The sequence below is a fragment of the Ovis canadensis genome, chromosome 14 (assembly GCF_042477335.2).
Source record: "Ovis canadensis isolate MfBH-ARS-UI-01 breed Bighorn chromosome 14, ARS-UI_OviCan_v2, whole genome shotgun sequence".
NCBI classification, from domain to species: Eukaryota; Metazoa; Chordata; class Mammalia; order Artiodactyla; family Bovidae; genus Ovis; species Ovis canadensis.
The window spans coordinates 71,326,283-71,343,602 of NC_091258.1; the positions used below are offsets into that span (position 1 = coordinate 71,326,283).

At 53.1% G+C, this 17,320-nt stretch overlaps 2 protein-coding genes across 5 annotated transcripts; both read right to left on the reverse strand.

Moving 5' to 3' along the window:
* Positions 1-976: 976 nt before the first annotated feature.
* ETFB (electron transfer flavoprotein subunit beta) lies at positions 977-14,456 on the reverse strand. 3 transcript variants are annotated; one of them, XM_069551605.1, is made up of 7 exons: positions 14,280-14,456; positions 8,070-9,028; positions 7,806-7,964; positions 7,485-7,643; positions 6,683-6,745; positions 4,882-5,040; positions 977-1,190 (listed from the first exon to the last, which is right to left on the reverse strand). In XM_069551605.1, exons 3-7 carry the CDS (start codon positions 7,908-7,910, stop codon positions 1,020-1,022), a joined length of 657 nt encoding a protein of 218 aa, XP_069407706.1. In that variant the 5' UTR covers positions 7,911-7,964; positions 8,070-9,028; positions 14,280-14,456; the 3' UTR covers positions 977-1,019. The 3 variants fall into 3 exon arrangements, with proteins under 3 accessions (XP_069407706.1, XP_069407705.1, XP_069407704.1); XM_069551604.1 differs by lacking the exon at positions 14,280-14,456 and adding an exon at positions 13,534-13,789; XM_069551603.1 differs by lacking the exons at positions 8,070-9,028; positions 14,280-14,456 and adding an exon at positions 13,534-13,783.
* Positions 14,351-17,152, reverse strand: CLDND2 (claudin domain containing 2). Of its 2 annotated transcripts, none has more exons than XM_069551606.1 (4): positions 16,937-17,152; positions 15,506-15,710; positions 15,015-15,152; positions 14,351-14,801 (listed from the first exon to the last, which is right to left on the reverse strand). In XM_069551606.1, the coding sequence occupies exons 2-4, from the start codon at positions 15,672-15,674 to the stop codon at positions 14,443-14,445; spliced, it is 666 nt and encodes a 221-aa protein (XP_069407707.1). In that variant the 5' UTR covers positions 15,675-15,710; positions 16,937-17,152; the 3' UTR covers positions 14,351-14,442. The 2 variants fall into 2 exon arrangements, with proteins under 2 accessions (XP_069407707.1, XP_069407708.1); XM_069551607.1 differs by lacking the exon at positions 16,937-17,152 and having other exon boundaries at positions 14,351-14,469; positions 14,682-14,801; positions 15,506-15,702.
* Between the last annotated feature and the right edge of the window lie 168 nt (positions 17,153-17,320).

Consider the following 17,320-nt stretch of genomic DNA (forward strand, 5'->3'; position numbering starts at 1 on the left):
GCTCAAGTCAACAGCTCCAGGCACGTGACTGGGGCATCTAGGACTTCCCATTAGAGCCACCCAAACAGATGCTGCGTGAAGAGGCAAGCTGTCCCTGCCAAACCCTGCCGAAACTTCAGATTTATGAGCAAAGTAATTGTAGGTTTATGCCACCAAGTTTTAGAGAGGTTACGCTGCGATGGTTTTTCCTGGTGTCTCAGTGGCAAAGAATCCGCCTGCAATGCAGGAGACGGGTTCAATCCCTGGTTCGAGATCCCCTGGAGGAGGGCATGGCAACCTACTCTAGTATTCTTGCCTGGGAAATCCCATGGACAGAAGAGACTGGCAGGCTACAGTCCATGGTGTTGCAAAGAGTCAGACAATACTGAAGCGACTTAGCACGCACCTTATATCATAACAAACAAGCAGAAAACAGGTATCATTACTGACTCCACTTGATGGAGGAAGAAGCCCAGGCTCAGAGAATAGGAGTCTGCCAAAGGTCCTCCCAGAGCCAGGGACTGGGCAGGCTGGGAGCTGAACCTGGGTTAACCAGGCCCTTAACCACTGTACCAAGCTCTTCCTGTTTTGATTGTCCAAATGAGGAAACTGAACATCAGAGACAGGAAGTAACTCACTCAAGATCTCACAACTGGTAAGTATGAGAGTGAGGCTCTAAAATCACCGTCTCTGACTCCAGGGCTCAGCTCTTCATCCCCACCCTAGGTCTGGATTGTCTGTTGCTTGCCTGTCTGCCCAACCAGGACCAGAGCTTCCGGCATCATTCCCTCTTGTGACCCAAGTCTCAGCAAAGGCCAGGCACCCATGTCTGTCCCTCCTTCAACACGGAAGCTCCTCAAAGGCAGGGGCCTGACAAAACTCACTTGGGTCCCCAGTGTTGCCCAGCACAGGACCTGGCACATGGGAGACTTGAATAAATGTTCATTGAATGAATCAAAGAAGGGATTCCCGGGGAATGAGTTAATGGAGACAGACGTCGGAGGAGTCATGGTTTTATTGCTGGGTTTCAGGGAAGGGGCTCAGATGCGCCCAATCTCCTTCAGTTTGGCCACCAGGTCCTCTGTGGTCTCCACCTTGACACCAGCCGTGCGCTCGGGCGGGTCTTCCACGCTAATCACGGAGAGCTTGGAGGTCAGGTCCACGCCCAGGTCCCCTGCCTTCATCACCTCGATCTTCTTCTTCTTGGCTTTCTGCACTCAGGAGGCCATGATTTCACAGGGCTGCCCCAGCCCCTGCCCACCCTCTTGCAGCCCCTTTGCATGTGTGCCACACCTGCAGAACCACTCCCATCGGCTGAACCCTCTGGATCTGCCCACTGGCCAGGGCACATGTGACCTCTTACAGGGCCACACTTGGTGCGGACAACTCCTGCTGGCTGGGGTGCCCTGGGGAGCCCTCCTATTGTGGAAGCCCCCTTTTAGTTAACCACCATGGGAAGTCCTTCACTGGCTGGAAAGGGTGGGAAAAGTCATCCTCTAGCAATAATAACTCAATGGACCTTTGGCCAAGATGACCGATTGTACTCCCCTTGTTGGGATGACTCAGTGAACCCTCCCTGTTAAATGAAATGACCTACTAAACACTCTCTATTGGCTGGGATGACACACTGATACCTTCCTATTGGCTGAGATAACTCACTGAACTCACCTATTGGCTATGATGAGTCAATGAACCTTCCTTGTTGGATAAATGACAGACAGGAGAATGGTTTGGCTGAGAAAACACAATGAACTCTCCCTATTGGCTGAGATGGTTCACTGAATGCACCCTATTGGCTGAGATGGCCCACAATGTTCTCCACATGCTAGAATCTAGATGAACAGTGATTTCACCATGTTTGCCAAGAGACCCCATGAACTTTTCCTAGTTAGGCCTAAATGATTCTTTCCTGTTGGTAATGATTACCAGCGGAACCCTCCCTGATGAACCAAGATGATCTAATTGGCTAAGATTACACAATCAACTTTTCCTATATGTTGGAATGACGGGTAAACCTTCCTATTGGCCAGTGAAGCCTTTCTGCTGGCTGAGGTGACCAAAAACCTGCTCCATTCGCCAAAACAGCACCCTCTCCCGGAACTCTCACTATTGGCAGAAATGATTCAGTGAACCCTCTGTCTAAGGGCAGGAATCCCTTAGAAGAAATGGAGTAGCCATCATGGTCAACAAAAGAGTCCAAAATGCAGTACTTGGATGCAATCTCGAAAACTACAGAATGATCTCTGTTCATTTCCAAGGCAAACCATTCAGTATCACAGTTATCCAAGTCTATGCCCCAACCAGTAACACTGAAGAAGCTGAAGTTGAATGGTTCTGTGAAGACCTACAAGACCTTTTAGAACTAACACCCAAAAAAGATGTCCTTTTCATTATAGGGGACTGGAATGCAAAAGTAGAAGTCAAGAAACACCTGGGGTAGCAGGCAAATTTGGCCTTGGAATGCGGAATGAAGCAGGGCAAAGGCTAATAGAGTTTTGCCAAGAGAACGCACTGGTCATAGCAAACACCCTCTTCCAACAACACAAGAGAAGACTCTACACATGGACATCACCAGATGGTCAATACCAAAATCGGACTGATTATATTCTTTGCAGCCAAAGGTGGAGAAGCTCTATACAGTCAGCAAAAACAAGACTAGGAGCTGACTGTGGCTCAGATCATGAACTCCTCATTGCCAAATTCAGACTTAAATTGAAGAAAGTAGGGAAAACCACTAGACCATTCAGGTATGACCTAAATCAAATTCCTTATGATTATACAGTAGAAGTGGGAAATAGATTTAAGGGACTAGATCTGATAGATAAGAGTGCCCGATGAACTATGGATTGAGGTTCGTGACACTGTACAGAAGACAGGGATCAAGACCATCCCCATGGAAAAGAAATGCAAAAAAGCAAAATGGCTGTCTGAGGAGGCCTTACAAATAGCTGTGAAAAGAAGAGAGGCGAAAAGCAAAGGAGAAATGGAAAGATATAAGCTTCTGAATTCAGAGTTCCAAAGAATAGCAAGGAGAGATAAGAAAGCCTTCCTCAGTGATCAAGGCAAAGAAATAGAGGAAAACAACAGAATGGGAAAGACTAGAGATCTCTTTAAGAAAATTAGAGATACTAAGGGAACATTTCATGCAAAGATGGGCTCGATAAAGGACAGAAATGGTATGGACCTAACAGAAGCAGAAGATATTAAGAAGAGGTGGCAAGAAAACACAGAAGAACTATACCAAAAAGATCTTCATGACCAAGATAATCACGATGGTGTAATCACTCACCTAGAGCCAGACATCCTGGAATGTGAAGTCAAGTGGGCCTTAGAAAGCAACACTATGAACAAAGCTAGTGGAGGTGATGGAATTCCAGTAGAGCTATTTCAAATCCTGAAAGATGATTCTGTGAAAGTGCTGCACTCAATATGCCAGCAAATTTGGAAAACTCAGCAGTGGCCACAGGACTGGAAAAGGTCCGTTTTCATTCCAATCCCAAAGAAAGGCAATGCCAAAGAATGCTCAAACTACCACACAATTGCACTCATCCCACACACTAGTAAAGTAATGCTCAAAATTCTCCAAGTCAGGCTTCAGCAATACGTGAACCGTGAACTTCTAGATGTTCAAGCTGGTTTTAGAAAAGGCAGAGGAACCAGAGATCAAATTGCCAACACCCGCTGGATCACCGAAAAAGCAAGAGAGTTCCACCTGCTACTGCTGCTGCTGCTAAGTCGCTTCAGTCGTGTCCGACTCTGTGCGACCCCAGAGACGGCAGCCCACCAGGCTCCCCCGTCCCTGGGATTCTCCAGGCAAGAACACTGGAGTGGGTTGCCATTTCCTTCTCCAATGCATGAAAGTGAAAAGTGAAAGGGAAGTCGCTCAGTCGTGTCCGACTCTTCGCAAGCCCATGGACTGCAGCGTACCAGCCTCCTCCGTCCATGGGATTTTCCAGGCAAGAGTACTGGAGTGGGGTGCCATTGCCTTCTCCAAGAGAGTTCCAGAAAAACATCTATTTCCGCTTTATTGACTATGCCAAAGCCTTTGACTGTGTGGATCACAAAAAACTATGGAAAATTCTGAAAGAGATGGGAATACCAGACCACCTGACTTGCCTCTTAAGAAACCTGCATACAGGTCAGGAAGCAACAGTTAGAACTGGATATGGAACAACAGACTGGTTCCAAATAGGAAAAGGAGTATGTCAAGGCTGTATATTGTCACCCTGCTTATTTAACTTATATGCAGAGTACATCATGAGAAATGCTGGGCTGGAAGAAGCACAAGCTGGAATCAAGATTGCAGAGACATTACTTTGCCAACAAAGGTCAGTCTAGTCAAGGCTATGGTTTTTCAAGTAGTCATGTTTGGATGTGAGAGTTGGACTGTGAAGAAAGCTGAGCACCGAAGAATTGATGCTTTTGAACTGTGGTGTTAGAAAAGACTCTTGAGAGTCCCTTGGACTGCAAGGAGATCCAACCAGTCCATCCTAAAGGAGATCAGTCCTGGGTGTTCTGTGGAAGGAATGATGCTAAAGCTGAAACTCCAGTACTTTGGCCACCTCATGCGAAGAGCTTTGGAAAAGACTCTGATGCTGGGAGGGATTGGGGGCAGGAGGAGAAGGGGACGACAGAGGATGAGATGACTGGATGGCATCACCGACTCGATGGTTGAGTTTGAGTGAACTCTGGGAGTCGGTGATGGACAGGGAGGCCCGGCGTGCTGCAATTTATGGGGTTGCAGAGTCGGACACGACTGAGCGACTGAACTGAACTGAACTGAACTGACTTTGGAGACGTCCTTTGGGTCTGCTCTCCTCCCACCTGACCACCAGTAAGGCATGGGGCCTGCAGCACCCGCCCCTTCCCAGCCCCCCAGTGGCCCCTCTGCTAAGTACTCACCATGATATTGGGCAATGTTGCATAGCGGGGCTCATTGAGCCGCAGGTCAGCAGTCACCACAGCAGGCAACTTCAAGCGCAGAGTCTCCAGGCCCCCATCAATCTCTCGCTCTACTTTGATCTTGTCCCCTTCCAGTGTCACCTGGGAGGCGAATGTGCCCTGGGGAGGGACAGCGTGGGGGGACACAGGGGAGGTTAACTAAGGAAGTCACAGAGAGGGATCTCAAAAATCCAGGGGAGGGTGTCTTTCATGGGACTCAGGGTATAGTTCCTAATATCCTAAACCTACCCACTGGATCTCCCTTTCTCAATAACGAACACATGTTGAGTATGGGACACTGTTCCAAATGACTGAAATGTATCAAATCATCAGATCCTCCTAGGAACTCTATGAGGGAAGTGCTATTATCCCACTTTACAGATGAGGAAAACTGAGGCAGAGAGAGAGAGGCTCAAAAACACGTCTAGGCTGGTTCAAGGCTCGTGTCATGGTCTCATTTACCCATCTTTCTGTCCCCAAGAGCTCCTTTGAGGCCTCTTGACAACAGAAGCTCAAGCGTACCTCGATCCTCAAAACATCCTCTGGGGCCCCACCTTCTTCACATAGTGCCCACCCTCTGGCCCAAGGCTCTTGGGTCCTTCGGTCCTGAATCACCATTTCCAGATGTGACCTACGCCCTCTGTCCTACCAATCTGTTCTCTCTATTGTGTCACTTATTCACTGGACAAATCTTTCAGGTCTCACCCGGAATGTCCCACGAGCCTGCTCTTGGAGATACACCATGAACATAACTGATAAGGTTCCGGCTTTGGGGCCATTTATCCTGCAGTGAAGACCACTGGTAACCAAGTAAACACACAGTGGCCACTGGCCACAGGTGGCTTCTGAGCACGTGAAATGTGGTTAGTTCCACTGAGGTGTGGATGGAATTTTTCATTTTATTTCGTTAATTTAAATTTTAAAACCAATAAGCAAGATCCATGATCATAACTGTGGGGATGGTTTCACGGGTGTGTAATATATGTGTAACATGTACCAAAGTTCACTTAATTGTACACTTTATATATGTGCCGGATATTTGATCATTATTTAAGCCTGTTTGCAACAACTTGGGCGTATGAATCTACTCTTTCAACACTGAGTTTTAGGAATCTGAATATTTCTGATAGAAACTGAGCATCTGAATTGAAATACTCTGTAAATATAAAATACACACTGGATTTCAAAAACCTCATACCAAAACCAAAAGAATGTAAAATAGCCCAATATTTTTTCTCTGTGACATGTTAAAATAATATTTTTGATACATGAACTAAAATAACATTGAAATAAATTTGGCCTTTTTTACTTCTGGAAAGCGGCTGTGAAAAATTTTAAATGACTCCTGTCATTTGCATTTCAGTTAGGCAGGAATGGGGCTCATGGGGTTGGAGAGGGGACATATTTCATAGATTGTGAGCAAGTAGGCCTCTCTGAAGAGGTGAAACCTGAGGAGAAATCTGGAGGTAAGTCAAAAGCCTTCAGGTGATCTGAGAGAACCCCGTTCCAGGCTGAGAGAACAGCAGGTGCAAAGGCCCTGGGGTAGGGCTAAGCTGGGTGTGGCTGAGGAGCAGCAGGATGGGGAAGGGGCACATGAAGGCCCAGAGGAGGCCTGGAGTCTTGCATATGCGACCCCACTTCTGCCCACTGGAGCAGGTGTCCAGCTTCACACCTGCCTCCCTCCAGAAGGGCAGAGATCGGGTGGCTGTGTTCTGAGCCCCCAGGCCTGGCCTTCAGCAGATGGTCCGCACTCTGGCCTTACCTGTGGCCAGTCCAGAAATCCGGCTGTCATCTGCCCTGTCTGGTTACAGTCATCATCGATGGCCTGAGTGGAGAAGAGAGAAGATTGTACAATGATGGGGTTTCTCAGGTAACATTTGGGCTTTTGTTCTAGAAAGGAGGCTGGCAAACGTTTCTATAACAGGCCAGGTAAAAAATATAAACACTCTTAGGATCACTCAGCTTTGCCCCTATAGAGCATAAGCACCCAGAGACAATAGGTGTCTACATAAACACATGTGGTAGCATTTCAGTAAAACTTTATTTATAAAATCAGTGGTGGCCATGGACCAATTTGCTGACTCCTGGTCCACAATGCTCCCTTCCCCTCACTCAGGCCCCGAGAGAGGCAGTTAGTTTTTGAGGAGCACATGAGGGGCCCTGGTATGTCTTTGCCCCTTCTCTAAATATTCCAGTGGTGTCACTCTAGGCACACCTGTTCTGGTCACACAGAGCAACCACATGGATGGCATCTGGGCCAGTGGGAACGCTTTATCTCCAACCCCAGTGATTAGTTCAAGGATGGGCACGTGACTCCAGCTAGACCAATGAAGAGTCAGCTCTGAAAGTTTTGCTGGACTCCTTGTAATAGAGGTTCCTGCCTTTCTGCTGGGGTTCTCAGGCTGCTGGGATGTGAGCCTGGAGCTACAGAGAGCAAAGCTAACACAGAGTTACAGATTATAGCATGTGGGACCTAGAATAAGCTGTGCCTGAAGCTTCCTCACATGAACTAATAAGTTTGCTTTCTGGCTTCAGCCAGTTTGAATCATGATTCTGCCACCTACCTGCTTTCCCAGCAGCACCAGGTCCACCTTCTCCTTCTCTGCCAGCTTGGCCAGGACGCGAGCCACCTGCAGGGGACCCAGGTGATTCGCTTCTGCAGCGGGCACCTCCACATGGATGCCCCGGTCTGCACCCATGGCCAGAGCGGTGCGGATTGTCTCCTGCCGGGCAAAGAAGGGGCTTGACTTGGCTTCTAGCCCGAAGGGGACCCAGGAGCACAGGCCCCCAGCCCCTCCTCCCTCAGACCCAGGGGTCCAGCCCCCGGCCCCTCCTCCCTCTGACGCAGGACGTGGGGCCCCAGCCCCTCCCTAGGCCCAGAGCACCTGGCACTGGGCAGGCCCGCAGCTGACGGCAATGATTTCCTTCACTAGCTTCTTCTCCTTGAGCCGCACGGCCTCCTCCACTGCGATTTCACAGAAGGGGTTCATGGAATGCTTCACGCCATCCGTGACCACACCCGTCTTGTCAGGCTTCACCCGGATCTGCTCAGCCAGGAGGGGAAGGGGCAAGGTCAGAGGGAAGCAGGTGAGGAGGCAGGGGCTGAGACCCCAAGCTCCACCCAGGCTGGACGGGGACCACGTGCGTGCCTGCTAAATCGCTTCGGTCTTGTCCGACTCTTTGCGACCCTATGGCCTGTAGCCCGCCAGGCTCCTTTGTCCGTGGGATTCTCCAGGCAAGAATACTGGAGGAGGTTGCCGTTTCCTTCTCCAGGGAATCTTCCCGATCCAGGGATTGAACCTGTGTCTCCTGCTTGGCAGGCGGATTCTTTACCCTGAGCCACCAGGGAAGGCCCCATATGGAAGTAACTGTCCCACAGTCATGTGGTCAGTCGGCAGTGCCCTGGGCCCCAAGCACTCTAGTCTCCTTCTGTACCACCTGACAATCCTAGAGGAGGAGTCAGGGAGCTGTAAGACAGGACGAGGGGGGCCCTGCCCAGGCTGATGTTGGAGGCTATCAGGGGAGGATTCCCTGAGGCAGTGGCAGTTGAGCCGAACCTGAAGGGGAACTGGCATTGAGGGGTAAAGTGTGTGGGAAAGTGTCAGGGGTGGGAGGAGCACGTGCAAAGGCCCTGGGGTTTGAGGAGTCCCAGGGAGCTGCTGTGGCCAGAGGAATGCAGTGTGCTGTTGCAGAGGCTGGCAAGGGCTGAACCGGCATGATCCTCAAGATGCCCACATCCTAACCCTGTGACTGTCGCCTGCATGGTGACTGTAGCCTACGTGGTAAAAGGGACTTATGCAAAAGTGCTTACATTCAGGATTCTGAGAGAGGTTACTTGGTATGAACCAGGTGGGCTCAAATGAGTCACAGCATTCCTTATAAGTGAAAGAGGGAGGGGAGAGAGTGTCAGGGTCCAAGAGAGACTGAAAATGCTATGCTACCAACTGAAGACAGAGGAAGGGGCCACAAGCCAAGGGATGCAGGGGGCCTCTAGGAGCTGGCAAAGGCAAGAGACAGATTCTCTCCTGGAGCCTCTGGAAGGCACACAGCCCTGCTGACACCTTGAACTTAATCCAGTACACTCACTGCAGACATCTGACCTCCAGACCTGGAAGAGAAGGAATCTGGGTTGTTGGGAGTCACACAAGTTTATGGTAACTAGTTTCAGGAGCAACAGGAAAGGAATATGACTGTCCAGGGCCCAGCAGGCCCCGCCAGGGAGCTGGGCCTTGATCCAAAGAACAGCATAAGAGGTGAGTGCATCCAACTTAAGTTTGCACCAGGTCATTCTGGATTCTTGGTGGAGAAAACTGGAAAAATGGCAAGAGCGGAAGTGGGGACTGGATGGCTGTCGGTCACCGAAATCAGAAATGACTGCTTTGGACAGCCGTGACAGCGGTGATGGGGAACTGGATGCACTGGAGGTCTTTGGAGGTGAAACTGACGGAGTGCCGGGGTGGAGGAGGGGAGTGGTGAGAGGGAAGAGCCGGGTGGACTCTCGGGTTTCCAGTGGGTACGTTAGCAGAGAGGGGGACACTGAATTGGGCTCCAGCCTGAGAGAGAGATGCCCAGGGGAGCTTGGCTTGGGAGCCTACATAACCTCCCTCAGGACCTCCCTCTCTCTTTTCCTTGAACAGAGCAGATCCAGGGTGACAGCATGGCCCAATGGGGGGCACTGGGATTCTCTCTTACTATTTCCCTGCACCGGTTTCTCTGGGCCTGGCGGAGGTGTGGCTGTTCCTCCCATTCACAGGACAGAACTGAGATGGGAGTGTGGGATTTGGGGAGGGGTCTCCCAGTCTGCCTGTGCCTCAGGGACTGGTAACATTAAAAGGCGGAGGGGAAAAAAAAATAAATAAAATAAAAAAAATAAAATAAAAGGAGGAGGGGGAGAAAGAGAAAAAGAACAACCCTATCCCAGTTTTGGAAAAGTCATCTTGGCACCAACAATAGGGCACAGAATCTAGAACTTAATCAATTAACTTTACAGAAAAAGCCATGGAGCAAACACCATGCACTGAGTCCATGTGTTGTTCTTCTTTTCCTACTAGAACCTCTACTGGGTGGATCACACAAGATTTCTCCAGACATGCCGTTGGCTCCATCCCTCACCTCCTTCTGCCTTCCCTGGCCATCTTCCTCAAACTGCAACCCTCTCAACTCTCCGTCTCATCTTTCTCTTCCTGTCACAATGGCCAACCCCCAGCCACATGACATATGTCAGACCTGTCTTCTCTCCAGCAAAATGTCAACTCCACGAAGACAGGAATTTATGTGCATTTTGGTCATGACCATATCCCCTGCGCCTAGCACGTGCCTGGCACATGGTGAATGCATTGTAAGTATTTGTCGGATGACTAAATGACAGCCTGCTCACAAGGGCACCTGTCCGCTGATCAGTCACTTACTAAACAGTATGGAAACTAAAACACCAAAGCCCTTTCTTTCATTAAAAAAAAAAAAAAAAAATTCAACATAGGAGCCTCCCCTTTATAAACAGGAAAGTGGCCCCCCAAATCAGTACAAGGCCTCACTGGGGGGAGTCAGTGGGGGCCAAGGGAGCGCCCCAGCCTGTTCCAGCCCTGGCAGGATGCCCAGCCCCGGACTCCCAACTCCCAGGGAGAAATAGATGTGAGTTCTCTGGTAGCGGGGACCTGTGCCAGCTCATCTCCAGGGAAGACCTTTGAAGCTTGAGTTGTTTCCAGGCTTCAGAAACACTGCTTACTTAAATTACTTAAGTCGGGAAACAATGGTTGGCCTGCAAACTCAGTATGGTCTTTTTTTCTTTTTCTGAATAAAGATGTTTTTATAAATTGAGGGAGATGATTCAGTGAAGCATCCAGGCTTTCTCTTTAAGGTGCAACAAATTAACCCTCAACAGAAACAGGCAGGCAAAGCTTCCAAGGGCTTTATAAGCCTAAACTCGTTTAACCATCCAAAGAGCCCAGGAGGCTGGTTACTGCCACTGCCATCCCCACTTGCTAGATGGGGCACCGGAGGCACAGAGAGGCCGAGCAGGTGACCACGGAAGGCCTCAGAGGCTAGGGCAATGCTGGGAACACAGAGTGTGTCAGGCCTTGCACACGCCCCGCCCCCCCCACCAAAAAAAAGCTGCCAATCTGGGGGCGGGGTGTGGACATCTGGGCAAACAGAGGATCTTAATTAATCCAGTGTGGGAAGGGCTGAGACCAAGCCCAAGGGGCTGCGGGAGGGCCCAAGGACACATCAGAGTAGCCTAAAGGGATGAGGCGGTGGGGGAGGGGGGATTTCCGGGAGGTGGTGACATCATAGAATCCCTTAGCCCTATTGCAATAGATGAGATGGGAATTAGGCAGGACAAGGGAGGGATAAGAAGCAGAGGTGGGAGGGTGGAGCTGGAAAGGCACCCAGGCAGAAGGCACAGCAGGGGCAAAGGCGCAAGGCAACCAGCAGTCTGGTCTGTTGGGAAAGTCTGAGCAGCTTGGAGCCGCGGAGGCACCAAGGAGGGGTGATGGAAGGCCAGGGAGCCAGGGCTGGACTACTGAGAGGCCTGAGCCCCAGGCTAAGGGACTGGGACTTTGTCCTCCGGGAGCTTGGGAAAACTGGGATGATGGTGGGGGCACAGGGTCAGCCCTGGGTGTAGGAAGCCCCCTCCAACTCCGAGGTTGGGAAGGGATGAACTGGAGGGGAGAGACTGGGGAACTGGGGAGGAGACGACACTGAGGGTTCAGGTAGAAGAGGAGGCCTGAACCGCCGGAGAAGAGGGAGCAGGGCAGAGAGATGGAGAGAGCAGAAGGCACCGGGCTGAGAACTGACAGACTGCGGAGGTGAAGGAAGGAAGCTGGGGTGGTGCTCCAGGTTTGGCTGGGTGATTAGGGAGTTGGCACTGTTTAAATCACTTTTTTTCTGAACAAGGAACATTAACAAACACATCCAGGGAGACACCCTGGGGCACTGTGGGAGGGGCAGGCAGCGCCAACACTTGGTGGGGGGGACGGGGTGGGAAGGACAGAAATTCATATGAGGAATTTACACTTCGGCATTCGGCACAAACACCAGAGGCCGCCATGTCCTGGTGTCAGGTCCTGTGCTGGGACCAAAGAAAACATTAGTCACTCAGTCGTGTCCGACTCTTTGCAACCCCATGGACTGGAGCCTGCCAGGCTCCTCTGTCCATGGAGTTCTCCAGGCAAGAATACTGGAGTGGGTAGCCATTCCCTTCTCCAGGGGATCTTCCCAACTCAGCGATCGAACCCGGGTCTCTAGCACTGCAGACAGATTCTTCACCTTCTGAGCCACCAGGGAAGCCCAAGCTGAGACCTAGAGCTGAGTCAAATGTGAGCCTGTCTGATGGATGAGACAGGTATCTTAGGCCAGCGACTAGGACTAGCGCTGAGGGAGGCTATGGGAGCCCAAAGGGACAGAGGGGGGAGCAAACAGGAGAACTGGGTGGCAGGACCCCAAAATAAGCTTGCCCCCCAAATGTTGGAGGCAACTCCCCTGTCACATGGTGCCAGAGCTGTCATTAGGCCAAATGGTTGTCAGGTAGAAATGAGAGGAGGCTCTGGCTACCTTTAGATCCTGACTGCTGCTGACCTGCCGGGTGATCCGACAACCAACAGAACCTCCATGGGCCTCAGTGTCCTCACCTGTCCAGTGGGATTCATATCTAGACGGTATTGAAAGGACTGAATCAATTCATCTCCCTGCCTAGTGCACAGCAAGGACCCACTTAATGTGAGCTGTCAACAATCACAGAAGTTTTCATGCGCAGACAGGCTTCCAGGCCCTGTGTTGGGCAATGCTGGGGACACAGAGGTGTACTGACGGGAGTGGGGAGGTGGGGACAAACATGGATGGACAGTCACTGCCTTCAGTCTGGTTCAAGCCAACTATTGAGACAAAGTGGCTTTTGTCTGAGGGAGTCTGTCTGATTTACCTCTGTCCAGACCAGCTTCCCTGGGGACAAGCCTGGTCCTCAGGGACCCTGCCCTCTACCCCATCTCGTGGAGGCTGTAAGCTATTTCCATCAGCTTGTCAGACTGGCTTTCATCTTTAGCAAACCTTTCTCCTTCCGAGCTACAGCCTCCTCGCTCGCCCTGGGGCTGGATAGCTTCTGGGTTCCCAGAGGACTTCCATTATAGCACACTGCCTGTGTCCAACCCCTTTGAGTGTGCAACGCAGCCGAGTGAGTGAAATCCTGGCTCGTGTTCAAAGGCACTAATTGGGGTGAGGAGTCAGCGGGACCTGGCTAGGAATCCCGGCTCAGCCCCTTCTCAGCCGAGTGGCCTCTCTGTGACTCAGTTTCTTCGTGCGTTAGGGGCCACGGCTCTTCCAGCAGGTAAGAAACAGAGACGGTAGCTCGGCCCACACGCAGTTCTCAAGACACTGAGTATAGAAGTGGCGGAAGGGGGACGGAGTCATGACCCCAGAAGGGCTGGGTTTAAATGAACCAGGACGGGAACCTAAGAACCTCTCCGTTCGGTGATCTCCGCCCTCAGATGTGACTCGGACGTTTGGGAGAGCGGCAGACACGGGAGGTACCAGAAGACCCTCATACGGTGGGCGCTCGTGACCCCGGAAGTACACGACCGCAGGGTTCAGGGACGAGGGAGAGGAGGGGGGGGCGGTCACCTTCACCGCGAAGTCGATGACCCTCTTGACAGCCACGAGCGCGCGCAGCTCCGCCATCTTCCCTCCACGGCGACCCGCCGGGTCCGAACTCACCTTCTGCCTCCCTGACCGCTCGCCCCGCCCCCTCTGCCCTCCTCTGCGCCTGCGCCACGCGCCGCCAACCGCAGCGGCGCCCGCCTCCTCGCCCCGACAGAGGACCAATCGGGAGGCCGGGAGGCAGAGTCTCCAGCAGACGTGGGCCAATGGGGAGCGGCTCCTGAGGAGGGAGGCGGAACCCGGAGGGGAAGGGACAGGAGCTTCAGGAAGGGGGCGTGGCCGGGAACTGGGGTAAAGGTCTTGTGGGGGAGGGAGCTGCCCCAAACTTTTTTCCCCCGAAGACCTCGGGGGTCGGCCCCTCCCTGAGGTCCCCACCTCTTATTCTCCCTCTCTAGAGTGGTGAGAGCGGAAGTGCTCGTGTCCCCGAGCCTCTGAGTCTGCAGGCTCCTCCAATCTCTCCGCGCTCCTTTCCTCATCCCCTCCACGATCGCACCTCTGCGTTCCCTCCGTTCCGTCCTCCCCCGCCCCCGCCTCCACTTTCCCCGCAAGTCTGCGTCCCTACCTCCTCTCCACGCGCCCCCTTGTCCCCTCCTGATTCCACAACCCCCGTGTCCCTGTTCCCATCAAAACCCATGTCCTTGGTCCTACCCACGTCGGAATCTCTCTGCGTCCCCCAAGTCTCCACTTTCCCTGTAGGTTCGCGTCCTTACTTCCTCCCCGAGCCTCCAAGTACCCCCGTGTGCGCATCCTCGGGTCCCCCAGAAAGTCATGTGAGGCCGGCTGGCAGTGGGAGCCGATCCTTTATTCTGTCCCCAGGCAGCTGCGGTCATAAGCACACGGGGAATCCACTGATGGCATCCGTGCTCTGCATGATCATGTCCGCCAGCAGAAAGCAGAAGCCTGGCAGAAAGGGGAACGGAGGGCGGGTGGAGCAGGGTGGGTCCTGGCGCAGATGACCAGGAGGACCCCGGGGACTGGGGTTTGGGACTCCAAGGGCCCAGAGTGGAGGGTGTTAGGAAGTCCCTGGGAGGGCAGCTGGGAAGACTCTGCAAGAAGCGGGGCGGGGCCCTCGGGGAAGTCTCCTCTCCACCCTCTTCCGCTGTCCAGGTTACCCGCGATAATACAGAAGGGTAAAGCCAGCCACCCCAAAAAATAGGACCAGGAATAGAAGACGTCGTCTTTCCATGCATTCTTCACTGTGTAGACTGTCAGGGCGATCAGCAGAAGCAGGCCTGGGCCCCACCCCGCCGCTAGGTGAGCGTGGCCGGGGGGGCACCCAGGCCCCACCCTGACCGCGCCCACCGCCCTGGCCACGCCCTTCTCGCCCACCCTCCGGCCCCCTTCATCCCGCCCCCGCCCTTGGCCCCTCCCCCTCGAAGCCTGTCCTCCGGAGCCCTGCCCTGCTCCTGGGCTTTCTCTTCCAGGCCCACCCTATGCCATCTCACCCGAGATAAAGAAGACGGCACACGTGGTCTGACCCCGGGAGTAGCCCTCACTGCACAGAAGCCGCAGCCCCATCACCAAGCCCATGATGCCGCAGCCCGCCGCCAGCACGATGCACGCCCCGGTCACCGCCATCGTGTCTGGGGAGAAAGGACCGTGTCAACAACCTCCGCTGGCGCCGCTCCTGCCCATCACCCCCAACCGCCGGTTCCGGGCTGGGAGCCGAGTCAGGGGTTTGGATGGTGACTCGGAAGTTACATCATGAGGGGAGGTTAATGTTGCAACAGAGAAGCAGGTCCCAAAGTGGGAGTTCGTGGTGGCCTCGGTCACGGAGGAGCCGAAGTGGAAAGAGCAGGGGGGTGGGGGTGCTGCAGGATGTGGTGTCAGGTGAGGGGACAGCTGCGGTCAGTGCTGGGGGCTGTCTGTTCACGGGGGTGGGGGGGGTGGCGGGGTAGGGGGGCGGGGGTCTGACAGCTGGGCCTCCGGGCCTCACTATCGCAAGGGATGTTGGAGCAGACGCCCTTGTTACACTCCTGCCAAAGGCCACTGTGGCCCCCGGAGTAGCGGATCCAGTAGTTGGAGGCAGTGGACAGAACGATGAAGGAGTTGGCCAAGAAGCCCAGCATGGTGCCCCCGCTCTGAAGGCTCCGCTTCACCCCCATGCCAGGGGACTGCTGCCAAGGATCACGCCTGCAAGACTGACCCATGCCCTGCTCACTGCCAGGTCCCTGGGACCCCCTCCTGCATGTCCCTCCTTATCATGCTACGGAATAGCCATCGGATGGCTACTCCTCCACCCCTGCCTGGGGCTTCTCATTCTGGGGACCCCTCGCAGGCCCCACCCAGACCTAAGACTGACCACCTTCCCCTCAGGCACCACAGCTTAGGAACCTCCCTTCTGTCCAGAGACCTCTGTTCTCTAGTGGTTGTGCCTTCCTAACACCCCACCTCTGTGCACACTCACCTAAATGACTCACCCCCAGCTCTCCCGGGGCCCTTGGACAGGGCCCAGAGGTGTGAGAGAAGGGAGACTATGTCTCTATGCGGCAGAATTCCAGAACCCCCCCTCTCCTAGCAGCCATTTAAAGAGATAACCACTCACCCAGCTATACACACACACACACACAGGAGCAGCTCTTCTGGCAAAGTGACAGAGTCAGTGTTAGGTGGCAAGTCCGAGGGAGTCTGAGGGCCTTGACACGGTAACCCATGTCCTTCTAGAAACTTCCCTTCTCTTGACCCCCATAAGCTCTCCTGGTCCTCAGTTCTTTGTGCCCTCCCAAGCCCCCAGGCAGCCTCCTGCCCCTCCTCCTCCGTCTGCTTCTCAGGGCCAGTTCTCCTGGAGAACTCCATTCTGCATCTTCTTACCAGGTGAGCTCCAGGGATGTCTGATGCTCTGAGAGCATCCCAAACCCTATCTCCAGTCTGGGTCCTCATCTGCTTCTGACCATCTCTCAGACCCTGACCCTCAACCACATCCCCACTGAGCTTGGCGTGTGACCATGCTGTGGCTCAGTCATATCTGACTCTCTCTGAGCGCGTGGACTGTAGCCCATCAGGCTCCTCTGTCCGTGGGACTTTCCAGGCAAGAATACTGGAGTGGGTTGCCATTTCCTCCTCCAGTGGGATCTTCCCCACCCAGGGAAAGAACCAGAGTTTCCTGCATGTCCTGCACTGGCAGGCAGATTTTTTTTTTTTTTTTTTAACCACTGAGCAACCTGGGAAGCCCATTTGAGCTCAGCATCTTCCACCAATCCAGGGAGGCCTCTGGCATCCCACCTAGTTAGTTGGACCACACCCTTGGGCACTATCCTTATTCCCTTCCTGCTCCTTGCCCTACAAAGTCCTTGGATCCCTGAGTCCAGTTCCTCCTGCCCTGCCTCCGAATCTATTTTTTAAAAAATAATTTTATTTATTTATTTACTTCTCTGTTGCACTGGATCTTTGTTGCTGTACTCAGTCTTTCTCTAGTTGCCACGAGCAGGGGCTACTCTTTGATGCAGTGTCCTGGCTTCTCATTGTGGTGACTTCTCTTGTAGCAGAGCGCAGATTCTAAGCACAAGGGCTTCAGTAGTTACAGCGTGCAGGCTCAGTACTTGTGGCTCATGGGCCCAGTCGCTCCAAGGCACGTAGAATCTTCCTGGACCAGGGATCGAACCTGTGTCCCTTATACTGGCAGGCGGATTCCTGTCCACTTCTCCACCAGGGAAGTCCCTCCCCCCGCCCTGAATCTTTCTGGCTCCTCCTTTCCTTCTCATGCCCTGGCCCCAGTGCAACCTTGTAATGTCTCGTGTCCCTCCTGTTGGAT